The sequence below is a fragment of the Octopus sinensis genome, linkage group LG4 (assembly GCF_006345805.1).
Source record: "Octopus sinensis linkage group LG4, ASM634580v1, whole genome shotgun sequence".
NCBI classification, from domain to species: Eukaryota; Metazoa; Mollusca; class Cephalopoda; order Octopoda; family Octopodidae; genus Octopus; species Octopus sinensis.
Window position 1 is genome coordinate 79658397 of NC_043000.1, and position 12447 is coordinate 79670843.

General features: G+C 37.4%; 1 protein-coding gene across 2 annotated transcripts in view; it reads right to left on the reverse strand.

Annotated features, from left to right (window-relative positions):
- Positions 1–12447, reverse strand: part of LOC115210404 (elongator complex protein 2) — a 60001-nt gene that overhangs the window by 2793 nt on the left and 44761 nt on the right. For both annotated transcript variants that reach the window (XM_029779000.2, XM_036502197.1), the window contains 5 exons: positions 12016–12169; positions 9999–10129; positions 9024–9204; positions 5892–6013; positions 2150–2277 (listed from right to left, as the gene is read on the reverse strand). In XM_029779000.2, coding sequence (XP_029634860.1) covers positions 2150–2277; positions 5892–6013; positions 9024–9204; positions 9999–10129; positions 12016–12169 — 716 coding nt within the window. The remainder of the gene's footprint in view (positions 1–2149; positions 2278–5891; positions 6014–9023; positions 9205–9998; positions 10130–12015; positions 12170–12447) is intronic.

Below are 12447 nucleotides of genomic sequence, written 5' to 3' on the forward strand. Positions count from 1 at the left end.
TGCACAGGTGCCAGACAGAGCTGGCAAACGGTCACGAACGGATGGTGCTTTTACGTGTCACCGGCATGGGGCCAGGCGATGCTGGCAACGGACACGAACGAATGGTGCTTTTACGTGCCACCGACACGGGACCAGACAGTGCTGGCAAACGGCCACGAACGGACAGTGCTTTTACATGTCACTGGCACGGGGGCCAGCCGAGGCTGGCAATGGACACGAACGGATGGTGCTTTTACGTGCCACCGACACGGGGTCAGACAGAGCTGGCAAACGGCCACGAACGGACGGTGCTTTTACGTGTCACCGGCATGGGGGCCAGCCAAGGCTGGCAACGAACACAAATGGATGGTGCTTTTACGTGCCACCGACACGGGGCCAGACAGAGCTGTATATGTGTACATATGTATGTGTGTATATTTGTATGTATGTATTCTGCATATTCATGTGTCTGTGTTTCTGTGTTTTTATGAGTGTGTGTGTGTTTTGCAACTATGTACCATGTTTATATGTATGGGTGTGCATCTCCATATGTGTGGACGTGTGTCTCCATTAGTGTCCTTGTGTGAAGTAAAGTGTGTGTGTATATACGGTCACGTGTTTCAGTCTTCATTTGTGTATGTGTGCTTGTCTGTTCATATAACCTATGTACCTATCCATCTGTATGTTGATCTGTTTACTTTCATATCCATATGCTTATATACATGTGCATATGATGATGATGATACACCCACACATACATACATCTATCTACATAACAGCCCACTAACTATTCTACTCTACCTGTGTAAACTATGGGTATGGGGATATGATATCTACTATGTATATTTCCTATTTAGTAGTGGGGAAGTTTCATTTATGAGGACGCACTCCTGTATTTGTCTGAGTGTTGGGTCCTTTGGGTGCTTGGATAAGATGTAGATGTCAAGTTGACCCAGGTTGCCTCCATGTTGGTCCTTGGCATGTTGGAGGACTGCTTTTTGTCGTCATATTATCTCAAATGTTCATTTAGTCGTTCCGCAATGCTCTAAATTATAAAAGAGAATGACTCTCCCCAGACACAACATGAATAGTGTAATTTTCTATCCGTTCAACGTTAGCTCATTTACATTTTAATTATAATACCAATTAGTATTTAGAACTATTTTAAGTTACAGACATATTTCTAGATAAGCTACTACTAGCACTATCACCAACACAGTACAACTTTCATTTTGGTGTTCCTGGTGCCAAACAGATGATGTTGCCATGAAGAGTTCTTTGTATATCTAATAACCCACATTCAATTGACTTTATTCTAATGACAATGGATTGTTTTTATTTGAACAAAAATGTACAAGTAAATGCTGAAAAGTACATCTCTGATGACGATAATAGTGCTTTGATGTATATATGATTATAGTCATGATGTGCTGCTGCAATGAATACACTGCTGATGGTAGCAACATGTCCAAGAAAATGTAGAAAAACAAAAACAAACAGCACTTCTTGAAATGTTAACCCTTTTGTTACCAACCCGGCTGAAACCATCTCTGGTTCTGAGTACAAAATGTCTTGTTTTCATAAGTTCTGAATTAAAATCTTCCACCAAACCTTAGTCACAATTTATGTTCCTAACACTAGCTGAATGATAACTAAGTTATTTTACTAAATTCTTTGTTATATTTAAAATAACTGAAAGAAACACAGAGTATCTAAAAATAAATACAGTAATGAAAGGGTTAATGTCTGATGAAAAGTGGCTGAGGATTAAAGGTATGAGCTGATGTGTGAAATGTGATATTACATGGTGTGAAACAGAGGTGTTAGAGGGCATTTGGATGATGTTTGGGATTGATTAAATGTGTAATGACAATGATTGAACATATGAGTTGAGAGAAAGATTACTGCTGGCATGAGTTGATGTGTCTTGGAGGAGATGACTGATGATTATGGACAAATATTGTATGGTGAAAATTTTCAGTGTGCTATCTGTGAAGGTTTATCCATGAAACAGTAACTGAGAAAGGTTAGAGAAGACTTGGTACAGTCATGTCTGAGAATGTTGAGTATCACAGATAAGGTAACAAAAAACTAAGACAAGCAGCAATGTATGGTATGTAATGTAATGTAAGTGTGTGTGTGTGAGAGAGAGAGAGAAATGTTTACTTACTTGTTATCAGGTGTGAAGGTAGGAGCCATATCAACTGCTGTTACTGAATCACTGAATATGAAATTGTCTTTTGGTTGAACAGAGATGACATCATTAGTTGAGTGTGGAGGACAATTCCAGAGAATTACCTAAATATATAGAACAGACATAAGACTGGAATTACATCACATTCAGGTGACAGATATTGTGTTATGTACCATATATATGCACATGTGTGTGTGTAGCATCTGAATATAATTGAAATACAGAGAGGGAGAGAATTACTGTGATATTTCCTGATCAGAGCTAAAGGTCAAATGGGTAATCAATACTACCGAACATTACTTGGAAACTGCACTGATTATTCCCAACATCTCAGTAAACTGAGGTGATGCAGAATAAAAGTGACCTGCTAACAAACACTATGAAACACCATCAAGCAGATTTGAAATTCTAGAGACCGAGACCTCTGAAAGTGTGCTGTGCGCGAGAAGACCCGGCAGGACAAGTGAGTCCATAACCCGTGGCCTTCTACATGGGATGGAGCCAGCCTACGTATGCATACCTTCCCTTCTTGGGACACAAAACTCTACTTGTGAAGACGTGATGAGGCAAGTGAGGATCAGAATCGAAATCGATCAATGGAAATTGCGGATGTGCTACCAGTGCCGGTGGCATGTCAAAACTCTGCTTGTGAAGACCCGTTGAGGCAAGTGACGATCAGAATCGAAATCGATCAATGGAAATCGATCAATGGAAATTGCAGATGTGTTACCAGTGCCGGTGGCATGTAAGAGAACTTTCCGTTTCGCGACCGTTGCCAGCACCGCCCCGTTTCGTGTCCGTTGCCAGCCTTGCCTGGCCCTCGTGCCGGTGGCACATAAAAAGCACCATCCGTTCGTGGCCGTTTGCCAGCTCTGTCTGGCACCAGTGCGGGTGGCACGTAAAAAGCACCCACTACACTCACGGAGTGGTTGGCGTTAGGAAGGGCATCCAGCCGTAGAAACACTGCCAGATTTGACTGGGCCTGATGAAGCCTTCTGGCTTCACAGACCCCAGTAGAACCGTCCAACCCATGCTAGCATGGAAAACGGACGCTAAACGATGATGATGATGATGATGATGATCAATATTATCAATGCTTTAGCAGTTTTCTATACTGACACAGGTTGGATTGGTCTACCATACACTATATTTCTACTTGTCTTGGTCTTTTGTCATTTCATTTGTGATGCTCAGCATTCTGAGACCTGACTGTATTAAGTCTTCTCTCAGAGAGAGCACAATAATTTTTCACCCCACAATATTTGTCCATACATGTCATGCATCTGTACAATTTAAATTATCTCCCCAGCACACATTAACTTTTATCTTTGATACCCAGTTTCTGTTTCTTTCAGTTCACATGCATTCAAAATTTTATGTGGGTTAAACTTACACATACAATAGTTTATAATCATCCTATTTCAGTCTCTAATCCTAATAATTCCCTCGTTCAACACTCAATGTTTTACAACCAGGTTGCATCACACTTCACATAATTGATACATCTGCTCATATCTTTAATCTCCAGTCATTCTCTCTCACTGCTCATGTTACAGCCATGCTTATATTATACATAAAGCAGCTCATGTTTGTCCCATTTCACTTCAGTTTCTAAAGACATTTAATCCTCATTTTCAGTACATCTAAGAGAGAAAAACATTTTGTTGCCAATAGAAGCAACAGCTGCTGGTAGTACATCCTCAACCTCTACTATAATTTTGCTTCAAACATCAATCATCCATAAAATATTAAATAATTCTGTTAAGGAGAAACACAAAGTCTGGTTGGAAAAAAATTTGGTGTAAAATTAAAGAAGATATCACAACTTTTAACAGACTACTTTCAAATTTTGGCAGAAGGCCAGCAATATCAAGGAGGGGATAAGTTGATTACATCAACCCCAGTGTTCAGCTGGTACTTATTTAACTAATCCCAAAAGGATGAAAAGCAAAATTGACCTTGGTGAGAATTTGAAATGCCACTAAGCATTCTGCACAGTGTGCTACGTTCACAGCTTTTAACATATTGATAATTCACCACCATCTCCCAACTAATCTAAATAACCAATCACATTGATATCTCTGATTTATGAATGTCAAGAAATGTTCTGTTCATTGCTCTAACAAGAAAAAGTGAAATAAATATCAGCATGAGTTGCTTAGCAGGATGGAGGTGATTTATCAAGGGAAAATATAAACACCAAATTTTAAAGTAAAAGTAATTACTATTATGCACTGCATATATCCTTCTTTCAGATATTTTTGCTACTTTGATTGCCATCAGATAGTATGAACATTCAATGGAGATATATAGTCTAATGGTGCAGTGTAGTTGTAGAATAATAATTGATTGGAGTCGGATGTTTCTATCAACCTTTTATTCCTACCAAAATCATATTTGACTAGTTTTGATGTGGTTATTCAGAAAGATACTGATCACATAGACAGTTTCATACAAAACCAGCACTCCTTAAATATCTTGATTATTTCAGTCAGTGAGGAAACTTCTATGTGTCAGCACAATTTGCAAGAAATAGTACTCAAATTTCCCTCAAGTTCAGCTCTTTTATTATCAAAACAATGAAGGAATATTAGATAATGTTGCTGGAAAAAAGCAGGATGGTCACAACCGGAATGCCTTTGACCATAGATCTGCACAGTCAAGGTTGACTGGGAGGCTAAACAATAATCCTGGTTATTTAATGTTGAGACAAATATCAACTTCAGTATCATTACAATATCTGTTTTCCAGGGCTGGTATGGACTGACATAATGTCACTAATTGACTGAACATCCCCTCATTTGTGAGGCCAAACATTCTGAAGTCTAACCGCCACCATAGAGTCTCAGGTCTTCCTTCTATTTTCTCTACCTTGAGTATCCCATTTCTCTTGAAATACATTGGAGAACTACTTGGGGATGGTCATATATTGTCAATTAAACACAAGTACTATATATTTGGTCTTCACTTCAACTATATTATTACCGAGGTGAAGACCAAATATATAGTGCATGTTTTTAATTATAAAACTGAAGTGAAGACTAAACATATAGTGCAGGTGATTAATTGCAAAATATGTCTATCCCTAAGTATAACAATATCTGTTTCAACACACAATTTCACATCAAAAATCTTGCAAAACAGATACATAAAAGGAAATACTTGAAACTTTCTTTTATTTCACCCAACACTTGGCAGTATAAATGTCTCTTAAAGGGACTTTTATCTCCAGATAACATTCCTCTCAGATTGTCTAATGTTACCTCTTCCATCATAATATCTAGATGGAAATGAGCTCGTGTAGAAGATAGGGTAATGACTGAAAGACATTAAAATAAAATAAATGTTTCCTGAACAAGATGCCAGTCTATGACAGGTAATATGATATGATTTGCTACCTGTTCGTGGATGGTAGTCAAGTGAACTGAGGGAATAGAATGTATTGTCCCAGAGAAACTAAAATGAGAGATAATTCTTATTAGAGTTATTTATCATAGACTTCAAGGAGAGTGAAGTTACATTCATAAATGATCTGGTGGAACCTATTCCCTTGTGACAGCCAAGTTAACTGAGGTTACGTGAAAGAAAAACTGAAACATCATCAGAAGTTTGAACTTCTGAACAGATAGCCCAATACCCTGTCCACTCAGCCACTTCATCAACTCATGGCTCTCTTTACATTTTACCAATGAATAAATAAATAAAATTAGACACTCACTTTCTTATCCCGAGATGCTGTGGCAAAATAGGCATTGTCATGTGACCAACAACATGACCAAATGATGCGAGAATGGGCTGAAGTCTTTTTGTCAACAGAGGCAATTTTCTTAAATGGAATATCTGAGAGAGAGAGAGAGAGAGAAAATATATAAAGCTGTCAAGAAAAGACAATGAATCCATGAGGAATTATACATTTAGATATTATTGGTAGGGAGTATGAGAGTTGTAGCAAGCTTTGCTGACATGGTGAAATGGGATGTGGAGAATTTTCAAGGAGAGTTGGCTAACTTCAGAGGGAGAGACTATATAGCAGGTTTTCAAGAACTTAAGATGAGGTGAGGAATCCCAGAGGGAGAAGAAATACTTTATAGGGAATGGGAGGGGAGGAGACAATATCATAGATCAAGATATTTTAGAGGGTGGGAATTTCCAAGGGGTTGGGGGAAATAGTTGTAATACTTCCAAGAAGACCTGCATAAACAAGAAGACCTACATAAACATCAATAACACTGACAGCAAGAGTACTACCTATAACACAAACTGTGACACAGTAATAATATTATGTATGCTGTAACTACTGGAATGTGTGTGTGTACATGTGAAAGCATATATATATCTGTGTCGGTGGCACATAAAAAACACCATCCGAGCGTGGCCGTTTGTCAGCCTCGTCTGGCACCTGTGTCGGTGGCACATAAAATCACCCACTACACTCTCGGAGTGGTTGGCGTTAGGAAGGGCATCCAGCTGTAGAAACACTGCCAGATCTGACTGGACTGGTGCAGCTTTCGGGCTCCCCAGACCCCAGTTGAACCGTCCAACCCATGCTAGTATGGAAAGCGGACGTTAAATGATGATGATGATGATGATGATGATATGCATATATATCATCATCACTTAACCTCCTCCTTCCATGCTGGCATGGGTTGGATGGTTTAAGAAACCAGAACACTGTGCTAGCATGGATTAGATGAATACATATTATTGATGCATTGTTTTTCTTTTTAAAACAAGGTGCCCTAAACTCTACTTTTTATTCAAGTAAAGGATCTTTCATTCCACTTGTTTTCAAATGTGCAAAGCTAACAGGTGATTTGTTGACAAGGAATTATCAACATTGTTTGTAGCTGAAGACTTTTTCATATTTTAATATATATATATACTAGCAGTTTAGCCCAGCGTTGCCCAAGATTAAGTTAGGATTAATAAGCTAATCAAGCACTTTGTTTCAAACCAAACTAAGTTACACCAACTTCAAATTTCAGTAAAATCCATTGAAATTAGAAAACATTTGGCCGAGAATGGGTTGCAGACAATTTGATTGGGAAATCCCATAAGGAATCGGTTTATCGATTTTTTCCACTCATCGATTGTTTTTTAATTTTTTTGGAGAACTTAAAGCATTCAAATATCCCATAAGTCCTAAGCAACAGCAGCATAAAGTTTGAACAAAATACATCAAAATTAGTAAAAGTTATTGTTGAAAATGGGGTGTAACCAATTTTAGTGGAAAATCCTATAAGGAATCAGTTTATTGATTTTTCACCCCAAAAAAGGAACTAACAAATCACAACATTACTGATTCAAAAATCTATATTTATACTTTAAAGTTAGTTTTCACACCTAACCCAATTCTACAGAATCAGTGTCACAACGGGAACACATGGATTGGGAGTTTGACCTGCAGAAATGATTAGGTTGCACATGCCGGCCCTTTCGAACCCCCCATCATCATCTAACCCCACTTGGCCATGTGTGTTTGAGAGAGAGAGAGGTGTGTGTGTGTGTGAGGGAGAGAGAAAGTGACAGCATATATTTTAAAATTTATTTTTCCTCGCATCTTTTCTGAGTGAGTGATTGACTGCGAGAGAAAGAGAGAGAGAGACAGTGTGTGATAGCGTAATGCCCCTCTCACTTTCTCTCAAACACACACTAAAAACAGATGCGAGAAAAAGTAAATAAATTAAATTTACGCTATCTCTCACTCTCTCTCTGTCTCACACACACAGTAACACACACTTTCTTTCTCGTTCCAATAACACACACCTCTCTCAGTCAATCCCTCACACACTCACTCAAAAAGATGCGAGGAAAAATAAATTTTAAAAATGTATGCTGTTGCTCTTTCTCTCTCTCACACACACATACAGCGTACATTCTTTAGATTTATTTCTCCTTGCATCTTTTTTGAGCGAGTGTGTGGATGATTCACAGAGAGAGAGAGAGAGAGAGGGGAAGTGTGTGTGAGAAAGAGAGGTGTGTTGTTGGAAAAAGAGAGAGGGGAAGTGTGTGTGAGAGAGAGCGTAAATTTTATCTTACTTTTTCTCGCGTCTTTTTTAGTGTCTTTGACAGAGAGAGAGGGGGGAGGCATTACGTTATCACTCTCTCTTTCTCTCTCAGTCAATCACTCAAAAAAGATGCAACGAAAAATAAATTTAAGAAGTGTATGCTGTCACACTCTCTTTCTCTCTCTCTCCCTCACACACCACTTTGCTATTGCAAGAAGGGGACTTAACTCATGTTAGCAAACTTACAGATTTCACCGATGTTCAAAATTGGTAAAAGTTATGGTTGAAAATCAATTTTTACTGCTATCCACAGGTGTTTCAAGAAAAATAGGTTGACAATAGCACAGCCATGGTCATGACCAAAGTCCTCCAAAAATTGGAGCGACATACATGCTAATCTGTGGACGTGCATAAATTACATCCATGTACACACACACACACACATCCTGCCTTTTATAAATATAGATATATATATATTACATGGTAAAACAATAGGGGGTTGACTTCTAGCATAATGGATGTCCACTTCGTGGTCATCCCTCTTATATGTAATATAATTTTTCTGAACCTTCAGATTTTTCTATATGCTAGACCACTGATTTTAAATTGATATTAATCAAATTAATATTCAATCTTGCACCCTTATTATTTTAAATAAATAAATATATATATAGAGAGAGAGAGATAGATAGATATATATATATAGAGAGAGAGAGAGACACACACATATACACAGCAATAAAAAGAACTACACAAACAAAATCAATTGCAAGAAAAATTCAAATAATATTAAAAAAAGACATTACAAAAATCAAAAAAGTTTGAAAAAAACCCCAACTAACCATGGTCCACTGCATGTCTAAAAAGTGTCCAGGTACGGTCCCTAGACACAGACAGAAGATGTTGACCATCATATGAAAAAGCCAGTTGAGTGACCGTCAATGAAGGGCCTTCAAGGACACCAAGTTGTTTCCAGTTTGAACAATTCCATAAGATAATTCCTGCAAATTCACTTTTGGAAGCCTGAAAATGAGAAACAGAGAAAACAGTCATAATTTGTAAAATTACAGAGTCTGCCTTATCACAGACTGTTAGCTGGTAGATTTAATATAACATCTGGTTTAATACCATTACATGGCTCTTGAAAACCTTTGGTAGAAATTCATTCTGTTGATAGAATTTGAACCAGGTTTCTGATCTAATGATATCTTGATAATATTTTACTCTGCTTTCTAATGCAACAACTCTGAATTGTGGTTTACTCCTCTAGTTTTGGAAAACTTTGCAATGATCATTGGACGAACTGAGAGATTTTGTAAAGGCTATCAGTAAATTGGAAGAACTTGTGAAGGTCATTGGTAAATGAAAAAAAAAATTTCAGTATAACAAGAGTAAACATAAGAAACTAATGATGCCTTTACAAAATTATTTGACCTGCCAGAAATAGCAGACAAATCTCCTTTAAATTATACCTAACAAAAACGAAGAAAAAAGAAAGAACACATTGGATAAGGAAATCCTAGATATACTGTTTGAATAAAAAGACAGATTGGTTATAGTTGGAACATCTTGTATTTACAACACTGGCTGTGGACCAGGGCTAAATGATAGCTACAAACCAATAGGGGAATTCATATATGGTTACTGAAGCAGCTAGAAATAGCAGTTGATTTTTTTAAAACTCAAACCCTATATACAAAGCACTCAGATACACACACATAAGCATATATAGATTTACACCACACACACACACACCTACCAATCCTCTTTTCTTTCACATATAATTAGAAGTAAAACAACAAAACAACTATCCTTACTTTACAAGCTGAAGCAAGTATTTCTCCTCTAGGATCAGCTGTTACTGCAAAGATCTCATAACCATGTCCATATAGCTTTTGTGTTTCAGGCCACAGTGTGTTCTGTAGTAAATGTTCTTCTGTGGGTGGCTCTGAAGATAAAAGATATTGACAATAACCACAAATATCTTTGTAATAACTATATGCACCACAGTGGCATCTATATTGACATAACACTAACAATAGGAACAATGCTGGGGTACAAAGGTGTAGGACAATAACCACAGACTCAGAGCTCTAGATTGCATTAAAAATAAAGCCAACCATTCATCTCAGTCGAAAATTTCCAATGACCAACACACAGCTTACACTAGTATGCTGCTTTATAACTGTTACAACATTTCCTGCTTCTCTGAACCAATAAACTTTATAATATCCTTGCTCAAACTAATGCATATTACTGTATTGTGGTTTGGTTAGTAAAAGGAAGGGTGTTTGGATTCAAAATCCTTATTGTTGTAAAAGAGTTGCAATGAAAATGAAAACAAATGGCTTACTTACAGGGCAGAATGAGAAGTGTGACAGGACATAGCAAAGAGACATTGGTATTGATTGTATGGGAGATGAGAATTATGTGGCTGGGTGTGTAAAGTTGACCTTCAAGAGGGCAGAGGTGAGAATGGGTGGAGATTAAAGATTCACAGATCTGTATAGGAGAGGTTGGTGTTAGGAAAGGCATTCTGTTATAGAAATATTGCCAAAACTGACACACAGAAGCAAGAAGTTGTACTTTGATCTGTCTAGGAGGCTGCAACTCCAATAAGAACTGACTCAGCTCGCTTTGAAATATTCAATCCAAACCAGCATAGAAAACAGACATAAAATAATGATGATATATATAAGTGAGATAGCAATGGATTCTCCTATTCAACCCACTCCATCATCTTCACTCTATTCCTTTCTCTTTCTCACTAAGTCCTTACACTATTCTTTTCCTTGCACCTTCCAGTCCTTCCTCTCACAGCAATAAATCTGTCCCTCCTATCATATTTCTCTCAACATTCAACCAAAAGTCATAATTCTTTCTTCTAGTTTCCATTGTGGGGTCTATTTAGTCTTACCAGTTACAAGGCAACCTCATACAGGACATTTTGTCTTAGTAAGGCTAAGACAATCTCCTGAGTGGTGGTTCCATGAAAAAGTGCACCCAATACATACTATAAAGTTGGTGATAAGAAGAGCATTCAGTTGTAGAAATTATGCTACGTCTGAGACATTGGAGCAAGACATGGTCCTCTGACCTATCAGATACTGTTAAACTGTTCAACCTACGCCAGCATGAAAAGCAAGCATATGATGATGATGATACCCTCTAACTCACTCAATCACTCTCTTACACACACATGAATACAATGATCCTCATCACCTTTTATGTCCACTTATTCCATGCTGAAAAAAGTAGACAAGTAATGGGTTAGACCAGATATATTGAAGTAATGTTCTACAACCAGATACCCTTCCTGTTACTAACCCATACCATTTTTTGAAGAAAGGCATTATTATTATATCTTCATAGCTATGTATATATGTGGATGTGTTTTGAACAAGAACCTAGTAAACTTATTACATTTGAAAAAAATATACCTTGCAATATACCTGATAAGAATTTAGAAGCCTCAAGAGAAATGAAATAATTTTCTTTAATATCCTGAAGTTTTTTTTTTAATCCCAAATTTAGATGCTTTAGTAAGTTGGTGAGCTGGCAGAATCGTTAGCATGCCAGACAAGATGCTTAGTGGCATTTCATCCATCTTTACATTCTGAGTTCAAATTCCTCCAGGGTCAACTTTGCCTTTCATCCTTTCAGGGTCGATAAATTAAGTACCAGTGAAACACAGGGGTCGATGTAATTGACTAGTCTCCTACCCTAAAATTCTAGTAATGAACTTCCACTTTAGTTTTTTTTCCCGCAGGTAAATAATTAGGAAAATAAAGTCAGTGATGATGATGATGATTAATTTAAGCATAGTCTACCAACCGTGAAGTGTCACCGGAGAAAAATAAACCTCAGGGTATTGCTCGTTGGGATGGGCCTCAATCTCCTCTTCAGCAGTTTTCTCATTGCAATAGACAGCTTTATTGGAGAGGCCAAGAGCTGGAACACTGGCTCCTTGTGGCACAGAAGAAATTTCCTGAAAAGATTCACACAAAAGATGAACTTTTACTGTTATAGATCACAGAATCTTGAAATATAAAGCCTCTTTTTGATACAAAAAATGCTTGAGACCATCCTTGGTTCTATGACAAAAACTTCCCGTTTTCAAGTCATGTAAATTAAAATCTGCATCAAAATTTCATATCAATTATGTTTTAAGCTTCAGTTTAATAATAACAAAGTTTTATTGAGTTTATCATTACTTTGAAAATTAAATGAAAGAAAGGCAAAGTATTTCAATGAAAGTCTAGCAAC